Source organism: Pantherophis guttatus, chromosome 4 (assembly GCF_059756535.1).
Source record: "Pantherophis guttatus breed Tessera chromosome 4, ASM5975653v1, whole genome shotgun sequence".
NCBI classification, from domain to species: domain Eukaryota; kingdom Metazoa; phylum Chordata; class Lepidosauria; order Squamata; family Colubridae; genus Pantherophis; species Pantherophis guttatus.
Window position 1 is genome coordinate 124,572,842 of NC_142066.1, and position 22,642 is coordinate 124,595,483.

The 22,642-nt window shown below is 35.4% G+C and overlaps 1 protein-coding gene and 1 long non-coding RNA gene across 9 annotated transcripts in view; both read left to right on the forward strand.

The window, feature by feature from the left end:
• The window catches only part of ETV1 (ETS variant transcription factor 1), a 142,464-nt gene that overhangs the window by 30,711 nt on the left and 89,111 nt on the right, over positions 1-22,642 (forward strand). For all 8 annotated transcript variants that reach the window (XR_015734040.1, XR_015734038.1, XR_015734037.1 and 5 more), the window contains one exon: positions 21,606-21,735. Coding sequence is in view for 2 of the 8 variants with exons in the window: in XM_087892719.1 (XP_087748845.1) it covers positions 21,606-21,735 (130 nt within the window). In the remaining 6 variants the exon portion in view is untranslated. The remainder of the gene's footprint in view (positions 1-21,605; positions 21,736-22,642) is intronic.
• Positions 3,596-11,238, forward strand: LOC148114340 (uncharacterized). Its single transcript, XR_015734043.1, has 3 exons — positions 3,596-3,809; positions 6,097-6,165; positions 6,976-11,238. It is a non-coding gene; the product is annotated as an uncharacterized LOC148114340 (long non-coding RNA).

Here is a 22,642-nt window from a genome sequence, read left to right on the forward strand (position 1 = left end):
ATAAGGTAGACCAAACTAGCAAACCAATGCTGTATAAGTTAGTACTACGTTTTTTGTGAAGCTAGAGTAACAGAAGGCATTATCCCCCTTTTATTTTGTTCAAAATGATGAGAAGCTTGTCTGATGTCTATTCATGTAACTTTCTTTTTTTAAAAAACAAAAAGTTTTTTATTTTTTATATTCAAACAATCAAACATTATCCAATCAATTATCATGCATCATTTTATCCCCACCCAACCCCCCTCCCCAATTCCCCCCCCCGACTTCCCAGAGCAAAAACAGGATATAGCATTTAACAAACATAAGCTAAAATATGCTAGCTATTACAGAATTCAAAACTCTCTCACACTTGTTAACTCCCCTTTTAAAAATTATACTTCAACCTTCCTTTTATAAATTCTCTTATCACATTTCTCATTTGTAAAAAAAACCCATGATCTTATTTTAAACATTTTAAAATCTCTTAATACAGAACATTCTCCAAAATATAAGTTTCAAAACTTTCAAAAAGTTATCCATTAAATTTTAAGTTATCCACCTTTAGACTTCAATACTTTAAAGCTACCATAAAATCCAGAAGTTATCCAACTTTAATTAAGTCTTTTAACATCATGAGACAGTCTCCAAAATATGACCAGTCTTTCTTTCTTTCTATATTTTTACCTTTAAACTTCAATACTTTAAAACTACCATAAAATTCAAAAGTTATCCAACTTTAATTAAATCTTTTAACATCATGAGACACTCTCCAAAATATGACCGTCTTTCTTTCTTTCTATATTTTTTCCCCAGTCCTTCTGCAATAATACTTTCTTCTTCAGCATTACTCCTCCCCCGTTTTTATTTTCAAAAATTTTTGGGTTTGAAATTGTAGTTGGTATGTCTTAGGAATTCGTTCTCTTCTTGGGGTTGTTTCCTTTAGTTTGAAGCCCCCATTTCGACTCTTCCTGCATTTGTAATCCATCAGTTCATTCCTTATATATTGATTCTGTCTGTAGAGCCAAAACTTATCAAAATATTTATCAACCTGCAGTAAAGAGTCATCTTGCTGTTTCTCAGTTAATTGAATGGAAGCCTCTTCCAGAACCTGTGATTTTGGTATAATAACCTCCATTTTAGCCCCAACGATGTCTCTTTTGTCCTCCAAAGGCACATTATCCTGATTAATTTCTTCCTCTTTTCCAGCCAGCAAGTCATTATTATTCCCCAATTTAAAGCCTTGAATAGTTCTTTTAATTATCTGTCTTATCCCAGCAGTAAAAGATTTTAAAAAGTCTTTTAAGTCCTTCGCAATCACTGCTTGTAAATTTGCTGACTCATATAATCCATCTTTAATTTCAGCCATTTTTCAATTGTCTCTTTATATTTGTATTAATTCAGCTATCAGGTCATTAACTCAAATTATTTCCAAGCAAGTTAGGGATGTAAGTTAGGTGAAATCAATACCACAGTCTTTTCCATTCCACTTCCACTTTAAATCTTTTTCTTAAGTAACCCGATAGCTTTAACAAGGTTACTGTTGTTAACAAGGACTTTCACTTATAAGTGAAGGCGCCATCTTTCCCTTTTTAAACAGAGTTAACATACAATACTTGGATTTTTAGTCTCCTGGATTAACTCTGCCAGCATTCAAAATCCAAAATCCAAATTCTTTATAATCTTTCTATTTGCTTTGCTGGTGTGGTCGCGACGCTTTGGTCTGCTTATTTTTAAGCAGACTTGTCCCTGCTCCGGAGCTTTGAAGGGCTTTCAGGGAGCTCTCACCCTGCAAACCCCAGGCTTAAAAGAAAAAAAGCCTGGGGGTCTAGGGGAGCTCTACCCAGACCCTTCTGCTCTTCTCTCCCCCTTTTCCCTGGGGCAGAGTTTTAAAGCTGCTAGACAGCTGATTTTCGCTGTTCTAGCAGCTATACAGAGTCACGGGGCTGGAGCTCCTAAAAGGAGCTTCGTTGGCATTTCGCGTAGCCACCGGAAGTCTATTCATGTAACTTTCTTGACTTGGATTCAAGCTGCTTTTATCTGTTTGTTTCTTTGGTAATGGTGCCTATATCCTCTGTATCAGAATATTGCATGGTTTGACAAGAATTCAGAAGACATACTTTGGACATTACACACATGCAGCATATATTTGCTAATTATTAAGTAGCTTAACTTTTATTTGGACTTCCACTTATGCCAAGAAAAAATGCATTTCTTGTTCAAGAAATCCATTTATTAAATTTAAGACCACTCTTAATAAGTTTTTAAGTGTGACAAGTGTGATGTATTTTAGTTAAGTTTAGAAGAGTTCAGAAAAGGTAGTGCCTTAAAGTTAGTCACATTTATCTTTGTAATATCAACAACTACGTATTACTATCTTTTTTCACTTTGCATGCACCATGGTCAAGTGTGCAAGTTCCTAGCAAATTTCTTCCTCTTATTTTTATTGGCTGGTTGATATCTCACCTTTATTAATTTTAAAAATAACTGAAGGTGGCAAACATATAACCACACCTTTCTCTTCTTATTTCTACTTTATATTTTTATATTACAATTTACTTGCCATCTATGGTTGAGAAACCTGGAAATTTTAATCTGCTTTTTGTTCAGAAATGTTCTATCCATTGAGATGATATGTACAATATCAACATATTAGCTTGGGAGAAACTCGTTTCTTGTTGACCTACTTAAGAATAGCTAAATAATCCTTTATATGATATCTGAGGAGCTGGTGAACAGATGATGAGAGAGATAAAGCCTCTGAAGCACATTAATTTATCCTTTTTGGTGTCACACCCTTAGCTGATATATGAAATTCAACTCTCATTCAAGAAATTCACACCTGAATTTCTTGAAGACTATTTATAGGATGGATCAGCAAATCACTAAATATGGGCAGACTTGAAAATTGCATATTAGAAATGAGAGATACCAAAGAGGGTGAAAATCTGGGTGCATCTTATACTCCGAATGTAACCCCGCCCAGCCTCGCAAACGGAGATTTCAGAGGCTGAAAAAAGCCTCAGAAATGAAGCTTCAGAAAAAAAGCCTCCAAACAGAGCTTCAGGAAAAAAAAGCCTCTGAAAGGAAACTTCAGGGAAAAAAAGCCTCCAAAACATAGCTTCAGAAAAAAAAGCTCTGAAGCTCTGTTTTGGAGGCTTTCAGAGGCAGAAAAAAAGTTTTTTTCTGAAATGGAGTTTCAGAAGTTTCAGAGGCTGAAAAAAAAGCAAGACACAGAGCTCACAACCAACGAAGCTGCTGCTAAAATTCACCTCTGGGAACAGCTGATTGGGGGTATTCCAGTAGGCCGATCCACCCGCCAATCAGTTTTTTTCTTATTTTCCTCCCCAAAAATTAAGGTACGTCTTTTACTCCAATGCGTCTTATACTCTGAAAAATATGGTAATTTATTGGCTGTCCACTTCAGAAAATATGCCATTCAGTGATTGTTTTTTTAAAAAATCAAAGCAACCAGCAGCATGATAGTGATGGGGATAGGAGAATCAGTGCTTTACATTCATTTTAATCTCTCCAGCCCCACTCTGACCTTGGCAACAGGATAGACATGCCAAAGGTTAGGAATACATTGTGATGTAATTCATTTTGAAAGTGGTTGTTTCAAGTTTTAAAAAGCCAATCTATAGCAGTATGAGTAATCACCAAAATCTTTGACTATCATGATATATGAGGCACTGCAAGCGATCTCTTTGGAACTGCCAACTTCTCCTGTATTCAAGGCTTGAAACTTAGATGCAATGGCTAAGATAGATTTCTGAGAAATTATACTTCCATGGCAGCAACAGAAGCTATGGTAGCACAGTTGAAGTGAAAAGGTTGGTAGTTAGGACTATTGATTTAAGAACTACCGTATTGTTGCCATTCAACAATTTGTGAGTTTTAAGATAGACTCATTGCATTCCAAATTAAACAAGTAATAATAATTACAAATGATCATTATAGTTTCTTGAGACATTGGAATTCATATCTGAAATCCTGTGAGATATGATGGGAAAGTGCCAAATATCATATTATGTAGAAATGTTATGAACTCTTGTGTTATAGAATAACAAGCAAAAAGGAAGATTGCTGCTTAAATTTTGGATATTAAGATGGGAGAAAGAAGTATAACCAATTTCACAAAGAAAGGCAGAGCCAGGATAAAGAGTATCTTGAGTCAAAATTGTTCCCATTTACCGAATTATCCATTTAGAGCAGGGATGTCAAACTTGATTTCATTGAGGGCTGCATCAGGGTTGTGTTTGACCTCGGAGGCTGGGCGGGTGTGGCCAGGTGGGTGTGGCCAGCTTGATGTTACTCATGTCGGGGTGCCTGTGGTGGCCCAAGCAGTCTGCCAGGAAAAACCGGCTTCTGAACTCTGTTTTTGGTGGCAACGGCCTCCTGCAACCCTCTGCCAGCAAAAACAGAGCTTGTGAGGGCCGCCTGTGGCCCTCCTGAGTTCAGTTTTCACTGGCAGAGACTGTGGTCTGGTCCTTCACTGTTTCCAGATCTAAGTATCCAATGGGCTGGATCCGGCCCGTGGGCCTTGGGTTTGACTCTCCTGATTTAGAGGGCTTTTGAATGGTCTCTCAATACTTTGTAACTACACCAACTATTTCTTTGGGATGCTTTCCTTGTTTTAACATGTTTGTAATTGAGGGGAAACATCTAATTCAAGCCATTTTAAGAGACAAGTGATGGGATGTCTAAATGAAATCAAATATATAATAGTTTTAAGGAATTTGTACAAGTTTAAGACAACTAGCTAAGATTGCATTTCTGTCTGAGCAAGTTTCACTTAAATAAATTTCAATACCAGAAAATCGGTAAAAGCTGAAGCAATTGCCATATATAAATTGAATGGGAAAATTTTGTATTCTAAGAGAATATGTTAAACAGGTCATAGATGTGTTTGCTTCTTTCAACTGTGTTCTTTCGTTGCTTCTGTTATTCATTTTCTACAGTTGACAGAACCTTCTCTTAAATCATGTGGATTTCCATCCTGTGAACAGCTGAAACAGTTTAGGCTACAATCATTCATTTGGCCTAACAAGTCATTTTTACTGGCAGAATATTGAAAAATGATCTTTGTAATTTTTGTATCATTTCTGTTTTGGAAACAGGTGAAGTGTGCTTGTTGTTTAGTGAAAGCTTGGCTTTCCTTTAGCAGGAGATGAATTTAAATTTCTTAAGTGGACATAAGACTGCAGTCTTGTCACCAAAGTAACTTAGTTCTTAAATAAGCTACAGAATGTCTTGAATGGACTGACCAACCATTAAAACAGATTTCCATTTTGTATCTTGTTCTCTCATTAAAATATAACAATCCTGGTGGCACAGTAGTTAGAATGCAGTATTACAGGCTAAATCTGCCCACATTCTGGAGTTCAATCCTGACGGGCCTTGAGATTGACTAAGCCTTCTATCCTTCTGAGGTCAGTAAAATGAGAACCCAGATTCATGGGGACAACATGCATCATAAGCCACTCAGAGAAAAGCACTATGGAGCACTATGGAGTGCTCCATAGTAAAGCACTATGGAGTAGTATATAAGTCTAAGTGCTATTGCTATATTGCTGCTGAAATATTTCTTTTATTTATTTTCCAAATATCTACGGCTGCTCAACTCACTTGATGTGATTCTGCATAGTACACAACCAAATCCAGCACTTAAAACAAAACAATATAGATAAAGTAAGGTAACGAGGGAAGAAACTATATATGGTGTAGTCAGCGTTCCAGTTGTCTATTACCAGAAGATCACCAGACCTGCAAAACAACATTTTGAGGGCTTTCTGGAAGATCACATATGTGGGGGCTAACCTCATAATGAGCAGAATGATGTTTCAGAGGGTGGAGGCACAACAGAGAAAGCTCATCTTTTGGGTCCTGTCAGATGGAGCTCCTTCTCATACAGGACTCGCAGCTGATGCTCCTACCATATCTGATGGGACAGATAGATGTACTTGGGAAAAGGCGATTCCTCAGATTAATCTGGCCCCATTCTGTTCTTTTCATTCTTATGGCTCTTTCTTTCAATAAGTAATGTATTGGGCTGCTCTTTTTTTCCTGATCTGGAAAAGCTCTGTAGATTGATTTGTCTCATAGTGTCTTCCTTTGAAGGGTCATGAGCATATAAGAAGCCAGGGAGAATGTCAAAGATATAATTGTAAAGCAAGGTCAATGACTAAGGTAAGTGCACAAACTTATCAATGGAAATTTCTCTGAGAGAGTGAAAGCAAGAGTAATTGAAAGCTTTATTGTTTTGGCTAAAATAGCAGTTTAGCAGAACAAAAAAGCAGAAGTATTAATTTTGGTATGCTATTTAATGAAACATAAATTGTCTCAAAAAGCAAAGCTTATAGAATGCAATTTAGATTTGTATTCGAACAAATATGGATTAACCTGTATAGCTGTAAAGTTCATAGTACACTCTGAATTTGATTATTTGTTGGGCACTGATGATGTTACCTAATGAAATGAAAAGTCTGCAAGAAAACAGACAAGTTCAGAGAACATAAAGCATTCCACAATTCAACTCTGATCTACACATATTCATTTCTACTACAACCTTCATAGCTTCATCACTTTCCTCTGATATCATCTGCCAATCTCCTGTCATTGTTTCACTGTCACAGTCATGTTCTATTACAGTGCTGACTAATAGAAATTAAGCTTGGCCAACCAATTGGGCTTTAATTTATTTTTGCTTTGTCTTTTAGATGACTCTATGGCAGGATAGACTCCCTACTACAAAATTTAAATTTGAAGTAAATTTAAATTTGAAATCTAGCAACAGAAATACTTATCTATATTATACTTTTCACTTCTCTTATGATCTTCATGTATTCTTCTATAGGGAAGGTAAGGGGAAAGAAAATTGGCTCGTAACTAGATTCTAACAGATGATATTTTTAATTTGGTTGTCTACTTTTTGGATTCCTTCTTTTCTAGAGAGTGGCAACTTCAACTGTATAACTGTACTTTTTTTTTTTTTGTTAGATAAATGTCCCACATGGTTTCATCTCGCCCACATGATACATCATTGCCAGTTGGCTCAGTTTTCCAGGGCTTGGGCTCATCATACGGAATTAGTTTCCAAAAATGAGATGCCATGCTGTTTCCATCTACTAATCTAGTGTGGGTTGGATAGATCTGAACTGAAGCCAAAGCAAAGCAAGATAGGATTGGATTACATCTACTGTCTTTGCCAAACTATTGTCAAGTTTTTCTACTTTGCTTTCTGCGAAATGATAACTGGAGGTTGCTGTCATTATTAATGTTTTCATTCACATGAGTGCTCCTGCAAGTAAATCCAGTGATGCAGTCTGAAATGTGAAAGAGTTGATGCTGCTATTGTTATTGTCATTATGTATCCTGTATATAGCCTTAAGCAGAACAAAGGGCAAACTACTATTATATTTATTTCAAGTTGTCAGTGATTGATGAGTTTGTTAGTTGTAACTGAGAGATTGATTGTCTGTTGATTGATTTTACAGTATTTATAACTTGCCCCAATCCCAAAGGACTAGGGGCAGCATGCAATACCAACCATACCTCCTTCCCAAAGCATGTTTTACATGACTAAAACAGAATAATATTTTAAAAAATCACAAAGAGCAAAAATTAAACCCAATATAGGCATACATAGTTATTTGGTTGTGACCAAATGCATTGAATTAAAATATTTTTAATTTGTTGATTATAATAAGGGGAAGTTGTATGTATTTATAGGGTAAAAATATTACAGAAAAAAATTGCCATCTCACCCACATACTAGTTACTTATTTTATTTATTTACAGAATTCATATGACCATCTATCTGAAATAATTATTCTAGAAGCTCATAACAATCAGCAAAAACCAAAATAAACACCAAGACCACACACACCCCACTCCAAGCATCAGACTAAGTAGACTCACAGTTCAATCCCCATTCCAGTCCAACATATAGAGGGAAGAGGCAGGTGTTCATTACTTTCTGGAAAACTAAAAGATAGGGACCTTTCACATCTCAGGTGGGAGGTTATACCAAATGGCTGGGGTGACCATTGAGAAGTTGTGTCTCCAAGATCGCAATATGTGATGCCATTTAAGAGGGGATCTGGAACACACCCATTTTATCTAGTCTAATGGATGAGCACATAATCTGGACCTGGACCAGATTAAAGGTGATAAATATAACCTTGAAAGCAACTCAGAAAGCAACTGGAATTCAGAGCAGCTTATGCAATGGTGGTATAATTCAGATAAATTGTTAGGCACTGAAAACTACATGTGCAGTTTCATTCTGAAGTAGTTTTAGTTTCAAGATGGTTTTCAAGGGCAACACCATGAATAGTGCACTGCAGTTATCTGAATGGGAAATGATTAAAGCTTGAAAACTATGAACAAGTTTTTTCAAAGAATTCCATGCAATATATCTTAGTGCTAATATATCCTAGTGCTGCATCATTGTTAACTTTAAACATAATGACCAGGAATTTGAATTGAGTTCAGAAGCATACTGTCAACCAGTATAGTGATTTAGTGTAGATGTCATTCTATTTCAAATAAGTTTTCAAAAACAAACACAATTTCTAGGTACATTAAGTAATCCAAACTTAATGATGTTCAAGCCATGAGATACTAAGATCCTAGTTCATATATGGTTGTGCATCAACAAAAGTTGGCTAAAGTTGGCCAGTTGCCACTTTTACTTGCTGTTTGAATGAGAGTCCCGAGTCAAGTAAACCTTCAATAGTGAAGAATATCTAATTTTGTTTTTTGATAACAATATACTTCTGAGACAGCCATGAAGATTCACTTGTTCTTTTTCCTTGTTTATTGTAAACATGGACCAGGAATTCTTTTGAGGCATTTGTTCAGGAACTTATAACTTCTTTCAGTTTGGACTTAATCATTTCCCGACTTTCTACAAAATTGATCAGAGGGTCACCATTTCACAATCTTTTTAAACACTTTGTACTTTTACTATAATGTCTAATTCCGGTTTCCAGGATAACTTTTGCTTTCTTTTCAATTGGCTCTCTGCTACTGCCTTCTCAACAATTCCACATTCCTTGTAAAGCTGAAAATATTTTCGCTCTAAAAAGCTGCAGTCAGCTTCCATGCTGAGTATTTTTGACCATATGATTCTTGAAGTTCTTGTTAATAACTTAATGAAGTTTGTCGTACCCATGAAATAAGGCTTTTCCTATAATTTGCTTGTTAAATAAGGAACCCATTATTTGACTTCAAGATCTCTGTTAGTACCCTCCACTCTGTATTTACATCACTTGTATCATAATTCATAATTCTGCAGTCTAATGAAGTTTATTTATATTACCACCTTACTCACTCTCAGTGACTCAGGGTGCCTTACAAAGATAAACACCAATATAAAAACAATAAAAAAGCAACAACCTCCTACCTCCTTAATGAAATAAGCCATCCAATGGGCTCCATCCAATTTAGAGTCCCCAGGTCCATTGGTAAAACCAGGTCTTTAAAACCTTGCAAAAGAGTGTCACAATGGGGAACAATTTTATTTCTTTGGGGATGATGTTCCACAGGGAGGAAGCCTCTATGGAGAAGCCCTTCTTCTTAATCCTGCTGTATGTATGTCTTTAGAGTTAGGAAACCCATAGCATTCCCTGCCTCCTGGCTCTGGTGGATTGGGTAGATGTGACTGGTCTTTCACATAACTTGATCATGACTTCCCCAGATTATTCCCCAAATACCTTTCTACATGTCAGGTTGGGGGAGGATGAACTGGTTCCTGGCACATCAAGAGCTGAGTTGATTGATGGCTCTGAGCAGCTGTCTGTGAGGGATTTGGCTAAAACTCCAGGTGGGGAAAGCACACACCTGCAGCCGGTCAGTGAGGAGAAGCAACTGCCTTCTGTACCTGATCCAAGAACATGTAGGGTAGAGAAAAGGCAGGAACAGAGAAGGTCAGCCACAGGAGAAAGCCTCGCCCTTCTTAATGGGCTGCACCGATAACTGGCTATACAGCAAATAGATAGAGGTGATCCTGGGAACAACATCTTGATTCCTAGCTGTGTGTCATTATGATTCCTGCCTCAGTTTGGATTGACACCGTACCTTGACTTAGATCATGCCTTGGAAACTCTGGATTTTTCTTGCCTCATGAACTCTTTTATGTTGCGAATTTAAGTTTGCCTGGTGGATTTATTTTGATTAAGAAACTTTCAAGTGCCTTGTCGACTCTTTGACCATTGCTCTGTAGTCTAGCATCGGTCTCCTTATGGCTGGACTTAATTGGGACAGTTCTGGGTTTTTCGGTGAAGGGAATTGTTGTGGAATATTAATAAACTCACTAAGCCACAGTTTTATGTACGTGTGTGAGAGTGAACAGGACAGCATAGTCATGTAGAACTTTGAAGATTGCAACCAGCACCTTGAATCGGCAGCTCTCATAGGAGAGATGACACATGTGCACATCCAGGCCTGCACAAAACTATATAAATTGCTGTGTTTTGAATCAGCTGAAGCTTATCGATAATTTTCAAGGGTAGCCCCATTGCAATAATCAAGATGGGAAATGATTAGAGCAGGGATTGTTGGTCCAAGAAAGTTATCCTGACTCTTGGGAGAATATAGGTCTTGAGAGTACCTGAATTATTTCATATAGGCTTGTCATATTTTTGTTTGTATATAATAAAAATTGAAAATGAAATTCTTTATGTTGGTTTCTTTCTGGGTCAAATAATTATTAAATACTCTTTTTTGTTCTCTTTTATTTTAATTTCTAAATTTTCAAGTTGTATCACTCTATTAGCCAATTTATTTCAGAATGTTGAGCTAGGAGGAAATATGAGAATTATATAATTCAGCCCTTTGTGGTGGTTGTTCAGTTTTGTTTTAAAAACTTTGAGGAATGGAAAACTGAGAATTTCGGTAGCTATATCATTCTACTGTTATATAAATATTATTGTTAGGAAGTGTTTCCTTATCATCCTTATCAATCATCAATCATCCTAGCATTTTTCCTGCAGATGCAGGGACCACTTTTTCAATCAACAAGCACCATTTTATGCGTTCAAGCACAGCATCTGGGTCTAACTTGGCATTTTTCATGCCTGCATTTATTATATCTTGCCATCTTTGCTTCAGCCTTTCATGCAGCCATTTGCAATCTATATTAAAGTGGGAGGCGATATAGGCAGTACTGTGGGTGCTACTCATAGAACATGGTCCTGCCACTGTAGGCACTTCTTCCACACTTTCTCTGATATTCGCTTTTGAACTATGTCATTACTGACATGGTCAAGGAGAGAAACATGTAAAACCAATGAAGCATGTACATCTCCCTGGCATGTAAAGTATGCTTGACATATTTGTGACTGCCAGCATTCAGCATTATATAGAACTGCTGAGTGCACCATTGTTTTATACACTTTTGATTTTAGATGGATTGGCATGTGTCGATCATAGAGCACAATAGTGAACTTCCACCCTAACCATGCTTTATTCACTCTTGTGTGCATTTTGTAATGCTGCTATCACTTTATAGATGGGATCCTAGGTAGTGGAAGTGTTACATTTAAATAAAAATTTATTTAAAGGCTTTATTTATATTTAAAGGTTTAGGAAGTATTTCCTTATATTTAAATGAAACTTAGTTTGCTCCAATTTATATTCATTAGGTTAGGTCCTGGCTTCTGTGGTGGAGGGAAACAGTTTCTGAGTATCTTCTTTGTGGCACCTTTTTATGTACCTGATATTGTACCTCCCTGAGTTTTTTTTTGCCCTATTTAAATTACCATTACAGTTTAGTACAATTATGGTATCAGAAATTATATATTATGGATGTGAAAACAGAGGTAAAAATTCAGACTAGGCTTCTTAGGGATCGTAAGTGAGCTACTGATCGTTTATCTCTAATTTTGCCCTATGTCCAAATATTTCAAAATATTCCCCCATTGCATATTTGGCTAGTTTCCTCTTGCTTTGATCCTTTTTATAGTTAGAGTTAGTGGGATGGCCCGCATTCTAGGACATAAGACATCCCAATGAATTCATTTTCACACATGAAATTAAAGAATACAGGAAAGCCCTTATTTTTTTTTCCTAGTTATCTAATTAGTCTTTGATTTCTTGTGTGAAAATAAACCTTAGTTCCTGGTAATTTTTCTTTACTGCATGTAAAATGCATTATGACCAAATAATCACCACCTTTTAGAAGAAGGTGTGAATTAATAATTATGCAAATAAAAAAATAATAATCATGCATACATCTACTATATGTGTGCCACATGACCCAATCCACAAATATTTATACTTCTCAGTTCATATGCATATAGAATGGAGGATTTCTTGTAACAGTTGAAAATAAGATAGGAAAAGAAAAAAAACATTGATCTTAGAAACACTTTCTTCCCATAACTCTCCAAGAAGTCTCATAGCAATAGCATGTAGACTTATATACCACTTCACAGTGCTTTACAGCCCTAAGTGGTTTACAGAGTCAGCATATTGCCCCCAGCAATCTGGGTCCTCATTTTACTGACCTTGAACTGCTGGCAATCAGCAGAATTAGCCTGTAATACTGTATTCTAACCACTACACCACCAGGCTCATAAGTGATGACCCTCAACCTTTCAGACAACTACACTGTTAATGTGTAGTCCAAATTCTAACACTCCAAAACTTTAGAGTGAGTCCATCTGCCTTTATTATGGCTTCATTCAATTACTTCTATTTTATGAATTGCATATTGTAGTCTATTTTTATAAATAATGTAATAGTCTCAAAAACAAACTATATGGTATATTAGACCTTTTTACTACTTGAATGCGAACTTTCCAGGCTATGGACTAGATTAGGAAGCTAAAAATAATCCAGGAAGAAGGCAATGGCAAACCAATTCTATATTTTTGAGAAAAATGCAATATGGACATATATATATGTATGTATATATATATGTATGTATGTATGTATGTATATATGTGTGTATGTGTGTGTATATATATATATATGTATATATATATATATGTATATATATATATGTGTGTATGTATATATATGTGTGTGTATGTGTATATATATATATATATATATATATATATATATATATATATATATCCACCAAGAGTCAAACTCAAAGAACACTATTTTTTTTTTAATAAATTGTGGTTTATTTGGCATCTATTCCTTTTTATATCAAGAACATATAGCATAAGAAAAAATCTGTTGAACAAAACTATTAACCTAATAATCCATTATTCTCTGTCACAGAGGGGGCAAATAAATACATTATGACCAACAAAAATATTCCACAGCAATAATAGAGATAATACCATAAGCAATTATAATGATTAAATGAACCAAAACTAAAGAAATAAAAAAGGATCCAAGTAACATTAATATAAAAATAATTCCATTCTTTAATGTATTATTAAATCTAGGTCATATCAAACATATCAACACTTTTACAGAATGAAATCAAAAACTCATTTCAAAAATCAGTAAAGAATACATTCCTTGAGTACCATATTTAATAAAGAATACATTCCTTGAGTATCCTATTTAATAACAGGAGTGTAAATTTCCATGTTCCACTTACACTGCTGCTTTGTAACAGCTGGTATTCAAGACATGCTGTCTGCAATTTCAGATAACAGTCATCAGGACTGGCAGCCAACAGTAGTCCAACATTGCCATAAATTTGCCAGTCTCCTTTTAAAACCATTGAAATTAGTGTCTCTTATCATATTATATTGCATCATATTCCAGATTTAATTCTATTTAGTATAAAGATATTTAAAGGAGTCTTATCTTTTTTGCAAACTAGCTCTTAGTAGAATAGTAATGAAGATATTGCTTGGAATAGATATTGAGATGGCGTGATATGGTTCCTTCTACAAAGATCAGAATCATGCAGACAATTATTTTTTCTATGACATTCTATGACAAAGTTGGACTTTGGGGAGGCAGGATAGCAAAAGTAAATGCTTTTGACCTTTGCTGTTGTAGAAGACTCCTGGGAATACCAGCTTTAGCCAAGAAAACAATCAAATAGATCATAGAACTAATCAATTCAGAATTATCACCTAAGGGACAAATAACTTACATTTTGGACACATTAAACAAAGAGCCAGCTCTCTGAAGAAATATAGTGCTAGAAAAGATGGAAGGAAAGGGGTGGGGGAATGACAGAAAGGATAGATCATTGGAAGAGCTGGAGGATCAAGTTAGGAATAAATCCTCCTAGAGAAAATCTGTTAAAAGTTGTTAAAAGTTGATATCAATTTGATGGCACATAATCAAATCCATCAAATTCTTTCAGTTCATATTTCTATGCTACAGTGTGAAATTTCTTCAATTTCTTCTTTTTTGATGTTAAAATCCCTGAAATATTTAAGTATTAATTAAAATAGCTCTCCTTTAAACTAGTTTTTTAACAGATGCTTCTATGGGGAGAATTGGTATATTGGAAATCTTACATTATGGGGTACAGTTCCTAAAGATTTTTAGCACTGCAATTTAGAATTTCTGTCTAAAACCACCCCATTCAGAATTTCATATTAAGCAAGGTACAGTTTTCAGTGATTTTCTAATTCAAACTCAGTACTTACACTTTGAGTTCCTGGATTTTATTTCATCAGAAAGTTTGTATAAGGGCAGTGAAGCACATGGGACTCCTTGTATTTTCCAGAACATTAACAAAGTGCCTTGTATGTGCAGCTTGACATTTTGTTGCTGAACTATGTACTTTGCCCCTTGGCCAGAGTTCTTGATGGGAAATGACTCATGTGCTTAAGTTTTTAAATCTTCCATCATTCAACCTGAATGCATGCAGATCTCAAATGTTGAATTTCTGAGCCACTTGAGGAATAACTGAATATAAGTAACCACAGCTGTATATTCAGCATGCTTCAGGTTTTTTTTTTCATGTATAGAGATAACTAAGAATCTTCCATCAAGTCTGTAATCTTGCATCTCTCCGATGAGTCTATATATGCATAAATCAAAGTTACAGTAGATGCAAGTAACAAAAGAAAGAGATTTTTAAAAACATGGTTGAAGTCATTACTTTTTAATTTTTTAATGCATGCCATTGTATCAGAAATATTGTATTTATATTTTATATTTTCTTAGGAACACTGTCAGATGATCTATGGAAGCGTTCACTTGATGATTTTGAGTAGGGGGCTAGGGTTATACTAACCAAAGATGGTTGAGAGAATAAATGTTTCTTCTTGTGTACACAAATAAAACAGCCACACTCTTCTACATTCCCTTCCCTACAATATCTGCAGGAAAAAAAGGAACATAAAAAATAACTTCTATAGGAGATTTTGCCCAACTCAGGACAAGTGAAGAACATTTCCAAACAAAACCCCAAACTCAAAAATGAAACAAACAAACAAACAAAAACCCAACCTCCACTCAGGGACTTTGTCCTTTAAATGTATTTTAGTTTGCATTTTGATCTGAGTTTGGAAATGTTATCACCCACTTTGTCACAGACATAATTCACATCTTTCTTCAGGCACTGTAAACAAGAGAAATGGTTTAATGGCTCCCTAAAAGGCACTCTGCACTGATAGCTGAGATTAGACTGTTTAGTAATGGATTTTTGCGTGCTGGAGAAAGAAGGGGAGGGAGACTTTGGCAGGGGGAAATGTAGTGGAAAAGAATCTTTGAAAGGCAGCAATGAGGCATCTGAACGCTTGCTGGTTGAGTCTTATGCATGAGCAGGTAGATGTGTTTAAGGAATCTTCAGTACTGCTAGTTTTATCAGTCACTGCCTCTTTTGCATCTAGAATTTTGCTGCATGTTAATTGAAGCCATCTGAATTCATTAATCACCTACAAGACAGAGTGAGATCTGAAATAAGACCATGGCTGGCCCTTGGAAGCCCTTGTGAAAAAGCATGGGCCCCTTTAAACATGACCTTGTTGTAAGGTTCTCCATACCACATCATTTCCAAAATTCCTTGGTGGGGCTGAAAGTGAGTAAAACTTTTTGAAGACATCATGGTAAATGCTTTTGAGCTTGTTATTCATATATATGAGAATCAGCCAAAGCATCCTTTCCAATGTACATTTTGGAGGAAATTTTCTGCTGTTCTGGTTAAAAACAGAGCATTTAAAAATATGATTTCTTTTGTTGACAAATTGTGCTTTTTAGTTGAAGTTGGCAACATTTAACTGCATTTCACTGTCAAATAACAGTGCATGTCTCTTCTATATCTCAATATATCTTTTAGTTCCAAAGATTTGACACAATCTGATTTTTTTTAAGGGTGTGGGGTTGTTTTGCAATAGGGTAATGATATCCATTCACATTTCTTCTATTTCACTTTTTTCTCTTTGCTCAGATTATATGTTTTATCTCAAGGTTAAGTTTTTGCTCATGTACTTAAGCCAGGTGTTTTAACTTAAAACACCGGAAACTGCTCAACTTTTTATTCTGAATCATTATCAGCAATATTTTCTTGAGGTTTGGCCCATGAATCTCTAACTGATCTTTTTATGATTCAGATTCATATGCTTTGGTTGTGGGGGTGCACTTAATGTTTCTTGAGAAGAAAGGAGAGTTTCACAAGATGTAGGTCTACAATGTGAAGTGAGCTGGGACTGTGATAAGCAAGCATCAAAGGGGCCAGATTTTCTAGGGGTTTCAGTTTTGGGACTGTTGTTACTTTTCAGTTCAGGTTTTCTTAAAACAAACAAACACCACAGCTATTGGTAAGAAACACTAATGCTTGTCTTACTGTTCTTCTAAATATACTGTCCGTAACTTCCAGTATGTTCTACAAATTTTCCAGTCAGTGTTCTGGAACTGTATATTATGTGGCCGGATATAAGTCATTATATGTAAAATGAGTGCCATTTACACCTAGACCTCCAAAACCATTAAGAAGTTCTATTCACATGTTTTCACTTGTCTTTTTAAGTATAAACTGAGTAAGAGAAATGTGGAAATACAGAAAAACTTACTTGAGATTTGGGGTTTTTTAACCCCTCTCCCCATTTATTATAGGTGTTGTAAGTAAGATTAAGGAAGACCAGGAACCAGAATCAGAGGAAAAAACATAGCTGATATTTGTGTTCTGTGAGCACTGAAATCTTTATGTCAAGAGATTTTGCCAAGCCAGAGTAATCTTTCAGAATTCCAATCTGGAATTGTTCTCGAGAAGGAATTTTAAGTATTTCATGAAAGTTTCTGCCTCTGTATTCCATGGAAGGGTGAAACAGAGAGCTGGGTAATATATTAAATTGGTTATTTGTGTGTGTTGCTTATGTTTCTATATTGATGATAGATGCTATCCCCACCTCTTTTAATAATGTTTCCAATAGAAAACAATAGCTAACTTGTTATCCTCAGCCACAAAAAGCATGAACCAAAAGTTCAACCAATCTCACCAGTTTTTGCACTGATCATTGAATATTTGGTCCCCCTCAAGCAGCTGATTCTCAGAGCACTGATAGATGTTGACCAGATATAGAAAAAAAAATCTTAGCAGGTTTGAGCTGCATCCTGACATTAAAAAGTTAACTTTGCTGCCTCAGACATTATATTTCAAGACTCTAAAAAAGATGGCATGGACTTTTCATTAAAACTCCAGCGTAGTAACCTCCTAGCTCTGCACTTTGAACCTTGCTATCCTTGTATCAGAAGCAAAAGAAAATATATCCTGTAGCAGAAGAACTAGCAGACATCATGTTCAGAGAAAGTTATTTAATTAGTGTTGATCATGACTCCCGTTGATGGTGATTTGATAAGGAATAATTTAGTACTTAATAGTCCGTTACATGCACCAATTCTGTCTAGGAAAGAAAAGCAAATTGTATAAAATGAATGTAATGCATTTGAAAAGCCTTGTTCCAGTGAGCTGAAAAACTGTTTTTTAGTTGCTTTACTGTCTCTTCATATCCCAGTGATGAGATACACAGGGATATGTCACATAAGATGCTGAGGGAGTGTGTATGTTTCTTTCATTTTAAAGGCAATTGTGAAAAATAGTTTCTCATTATGGGTTAAGAAAGAAACCAGAACCAACAAATTGACAATGGAAAAGAGCCTAAAGTATAGATTCCAGATGTACTATAGAACAGTGTTTAAAAATCAAAGGCATCTGGATAGATGATTTTAAGCCCCGCTTTTTCAAAACAAAAATAATGTGCCAGATTAGAAAATGTTGATCAAAGTCAAAATACACTATCAGTAGCAAAACATATACTAAAACCTGATAAAATACACGGGACATAGCAGAGATATTTTAGAGGAGGGACAATTGAGGACTGGGACTATAATTAAGCTTCTTGACCTTTCATTGAGTTGCAGGAGAATCTGAAAGCAGAACAGTGGATCTGATAATTTTCATGCTTTTTATATTTGTTTTTCAATTTTTAATGGATGGAAATTAAAGTAGGAAGCCTCTTGGAAGCAAACAATCTTCTTTTGATCTCTTGAATAATGTCCCAAAATTGTTATTTGGAAGGGAACAATTTACTGAGGTTTCACACTTCAAGAGAAGCTGCAACTTTAATAGATGTTGAAGAAGCACATTGCTACTTGTTTATATGGCCCAATATAAAAGGTAATTACAGACTGAAGTGTGCTTAGTAGGAATAATTATTTGAAGTCACCTGAAGGACCTTGAAACAGTATCCCAAAATTTCATGTTATTTTGCCATTATAAATAGGCTTGTCTATTACTTGATAATAAATGTGACCCTATAAGGGAGACAACTTTAGGGTGCTAAGGATAGCAATATGATCTTTCTGCTTGAATTTCCATTTTATTACTTTATTATTGTTTATTAGTTTATGTATTATGGTTTCTTTTCTTTCTTTTTTTGTTAAATTCTGTTTTTTCTGCTCAAGGTGAATTTAGTTGAGTTGTGCAGCTATATGAATGTGATAGGTAGGTAGGTAGGTAGATAGGTAGGTAGGTAGGTAGATGGGTGGGTGGGTGGGTGGGTGGATGGATGGATGGATGGATGGATGGATGATAGATAGAAAAAAACCCTACATCCATCCATCCATCTATCTCTATCTATCTATCTACCTATCTACCATCTATCATCTACCTATCTACCTACCTACCCTATCTGTCTGTCTGTCTGTCAGAAATCCTTAAAAAGCAAGCAAAATTAGACATTCAAGATATTTTATTTTACAAATTCTTACTTATTCAGAGAAGAGTTTATAGCATATCACATGCTCATGTGTTGCATAGTAGCTTATCTCCAAATGAAATTGTTAGAGGTTGAAACTGTGTAATCATTTCTGAAAGTCAGTCTTAACTTTGAGATCATGAATTTAAAGGGGGTATCTGTTCTCATTTTTCTAATAAGGGTTATATTGAATTTGACCAAAGGTGTAGCATGTCTAATATTTTATTCCCAAGAGTTCAACCAAATTCAAATAGATAATTTATAAGTGGGAGATGGTGCTACAACAGTAATGTTTCTCATTCATAATTTTCAGCCATGATGTTTGAGAAGTATAATACCTTCTCACCAACAGGTTATTAGCCTCGCTGATTTGTCTGAAAGATATCTAAATTGGTGACAGCTCCTCAGTACCGAATGTTGTGCAAGGAACTTTGATTAATATGCATTGTTGAAAATTTGTGAAGTTTATTAATACTAAAGGTTTCCCCACAGTTTAGAAAACTAAATTAGCAAGAGGCTGCTTGCAGAGCTGCTGATGGTATTTCATTATGATTTTTGAGTTAGGATTTCAATGAAGATGTATTTAATTTATAACTAAAAATACTATTTTGAAGCATCTTATACTGAAAACTACAGTATTTTTGGCATGAGGTAATTAAAAGCAAATGCAAATAGTTAAGGTTTGTTTCACTGATGGTGACTCATACCCTCATCACCTCTTAATTACACTGCTGTAATATACACAACTTGAGATTGCCTTTGAAGACCACCCAGAAACCACAGTTGGTAGAAAATGCAGCTGCTGTCTGTTAATGAGGGAGAGTTGCTGCAGCAAAATAACTCCAATCTTGTGGGCACTCTATTGACTGCTTATCGGTTTCTGTATGGAATTTAAAGTTTTTGTAAATATCTATGAAGCTTTACATAGCTTGGCTTCCTGTTTGGGGACCATCTCCTTCAGGTACAATCTGTCATCTTCATATTTAGTCTATGAGGGATCATCTGCTTTTGATTCTTACCTCAGTTGAGGCTAAGAGTCTGAAGGCAGTCTTTCTCTGTTGTAGCCTAATTTCTATGGAGTGGTTTGTGCCTGCCCCAAAGTAGACTGGCTCTTCCCTACTTTGTATGAATGCTGGAAGATGTCAAACTAGAATTAATGGAGATGTGGCCAACCTATAGCTATCGTATCTTTGTATGAAGACTTTATTTGTATATTATAGATCTGAGTTTGTGGGTGGGGGGGTGGAAATCAGGAGAGAACAATAACTGATTGGTAGATTTCAGGAAGAAAGTTTGATAGTTTAATTTTTGATTATGTGTCATCAAATCCATGGTGACCATATAAATATTCTCCATGATAATTTGTTTCTAACCTGGCCTTTCAAGTCTTTCCAACCATGTCATTGCCACGGCAACTGAGTTTCATCTACTTGCTACTGATCATCCTCCTCTTTCTTCAGAGAGTTAGGTCTTAATTTATCCAAAACAGGATAATCTGACCTTGGTCACTTGTTCCTCAAGTGAAACCTCTGGGTTGATTTGGTCAATGCCCTCTTGGTTTGTTTTCTTGACTGTCTATGATATTCTCTGCAATCTTGTCTAATACCAAAGTTCAAAACTGTCAAAAATCCTTCAACAAAAGATATCTTTCTGTCCTTTTATCCAAAGTCTGACTTTGGCTTCCATAGTCATAGAGAGCACCATGTTTTGCACAATTCTGATCTTTGTAGGTATGGACACATCCTGTCATTTGAATATCTTTTCCAACATTTCATGGTTACTCTATCAAGTGCTAGTCTGTGGCATATTTATTAACTGCTGGTTCCTTTGTTGATGATGTTGATGATGTAATTAGCTTGCTCTTTTTTTATAATTAATTTTAGTCCTGAAGCTCCTTGACTTTATCTAAATTATATTTCCTGTCAAAGTTGTAAATATTAAATAGTGTTTGCCATATTTTATTCTTAAGCAAGGGTGGGAAGTCTGAGGACCTCCAAAGATGGTTGAACTACAGTTCTCATTATTCTTAACTATTGCCTAATGAGACTGACAAAGATGGGGTGTCTTGTTTCAGTAACCTTTGGTGGGCAAGACGTTTATCAAACTTTTTTTAAACCTTATTTTTCTTTATGGTCACTCAAAAATCCCCAAACTTTCTCCCCATTGTATCCAATTTATTTTAGCATTGAACAACTTTTAATTTTCTTGACCCATAAACTATTCCACCTGGCCAAATTCTTTCTTACATTTGGTCTCAGTCACAGAGTATGTTGAATTGAACCTTTGCCAGGGTATTGCCACACAGCACATACAGCATTGAATGTTGTTCAATACTAAAATAAATTAGGATAAGGGTGAAGGTGGAATGTCATGTAGTATAGAAAATTCAGGCAGTCTGGCATTATTTTTTAAACGAATTTCAGTATTATACATATATTATATCATTCTTATATTCTTACTTGCTTGAAATTAATTTCTGTTCCTGTTGTTTTCCAGTGGCTTTTCATGGTCTTTCAGTGAAAATCAAGAAAGAACCCCACAGTCCATGTTCTGAACTCAGCTCAGCTTGTAGTCAAGAACAACCATTCAAATTCAGTTATGGAGAAAAGTGCCTGTACAATGTCAGGTAAAGTAACTAGTATATTTTGCTTTCAGTAGAAACATTAACATCATGATGATATAGTAATGGAACAATTAAAATATTTTTTTTCTCGATCCTGGGAAGAGTTTATCTGGTCTTGTGATGTAGCAAAATTGTATTTGATCAAACTAGTTTGTAAGTGGGGAAATAAATTATTGTAAATAAAGTCCTTTTGAAAAAGCACCTTTGGGACAATCATGATCTTGGATGACTGAGAATCTCCATAAAATGTAGGCTAATTATTTCCCTTAGATATAGGAGTTTCTCTTTCATAAATTTTACAGTTTGAAATAGTATTGGCTGCATGAACACTTGGATTTTTTGTTTAGTTTATATTTTTTAAAAATAAAATTTTAAAACAATTTTAGTGTTTTTCAATCTTGGTTTCTTAACCTTGTTAAACTATGTGGATTTCAACTCCCAGAATTCCCTACATATCTTAAAAGAGAAATATAGTGATTCCTCTGTAATTAGGCATTCAGTGCTTCTGCTTGCTGCCCCTTGACTGCTTTTGCCAATAAATGCAGCCAACAAATTTATGGCTTTTTGTCATGATGGAACACTAGTTTGTTCTTCTCTATTATCTATCAGAGTTCCTGGTTTGCATATTATGATGAACAAACCATCTGTATGTGAATCTATCCATTGACAATTGACATCAGGTGGACATGATTAAACAGGGTGTACAGGAATGCTTGCGCATTTCTGGAAAAATCAGATTACAACTGCTCACTCTCCATTGCATGCAAATAATTGCAGTGGAATCTGGAACCTTCCATTGAGACTCATACGTGATGAAACTGGTATTGGTTCTTTGGCTTTAGGTTGAGATTAAACTATAGTTCCTGGTTCAGATGTTCAACACATCTGGAAGCTATCTATTCCAGTGTAT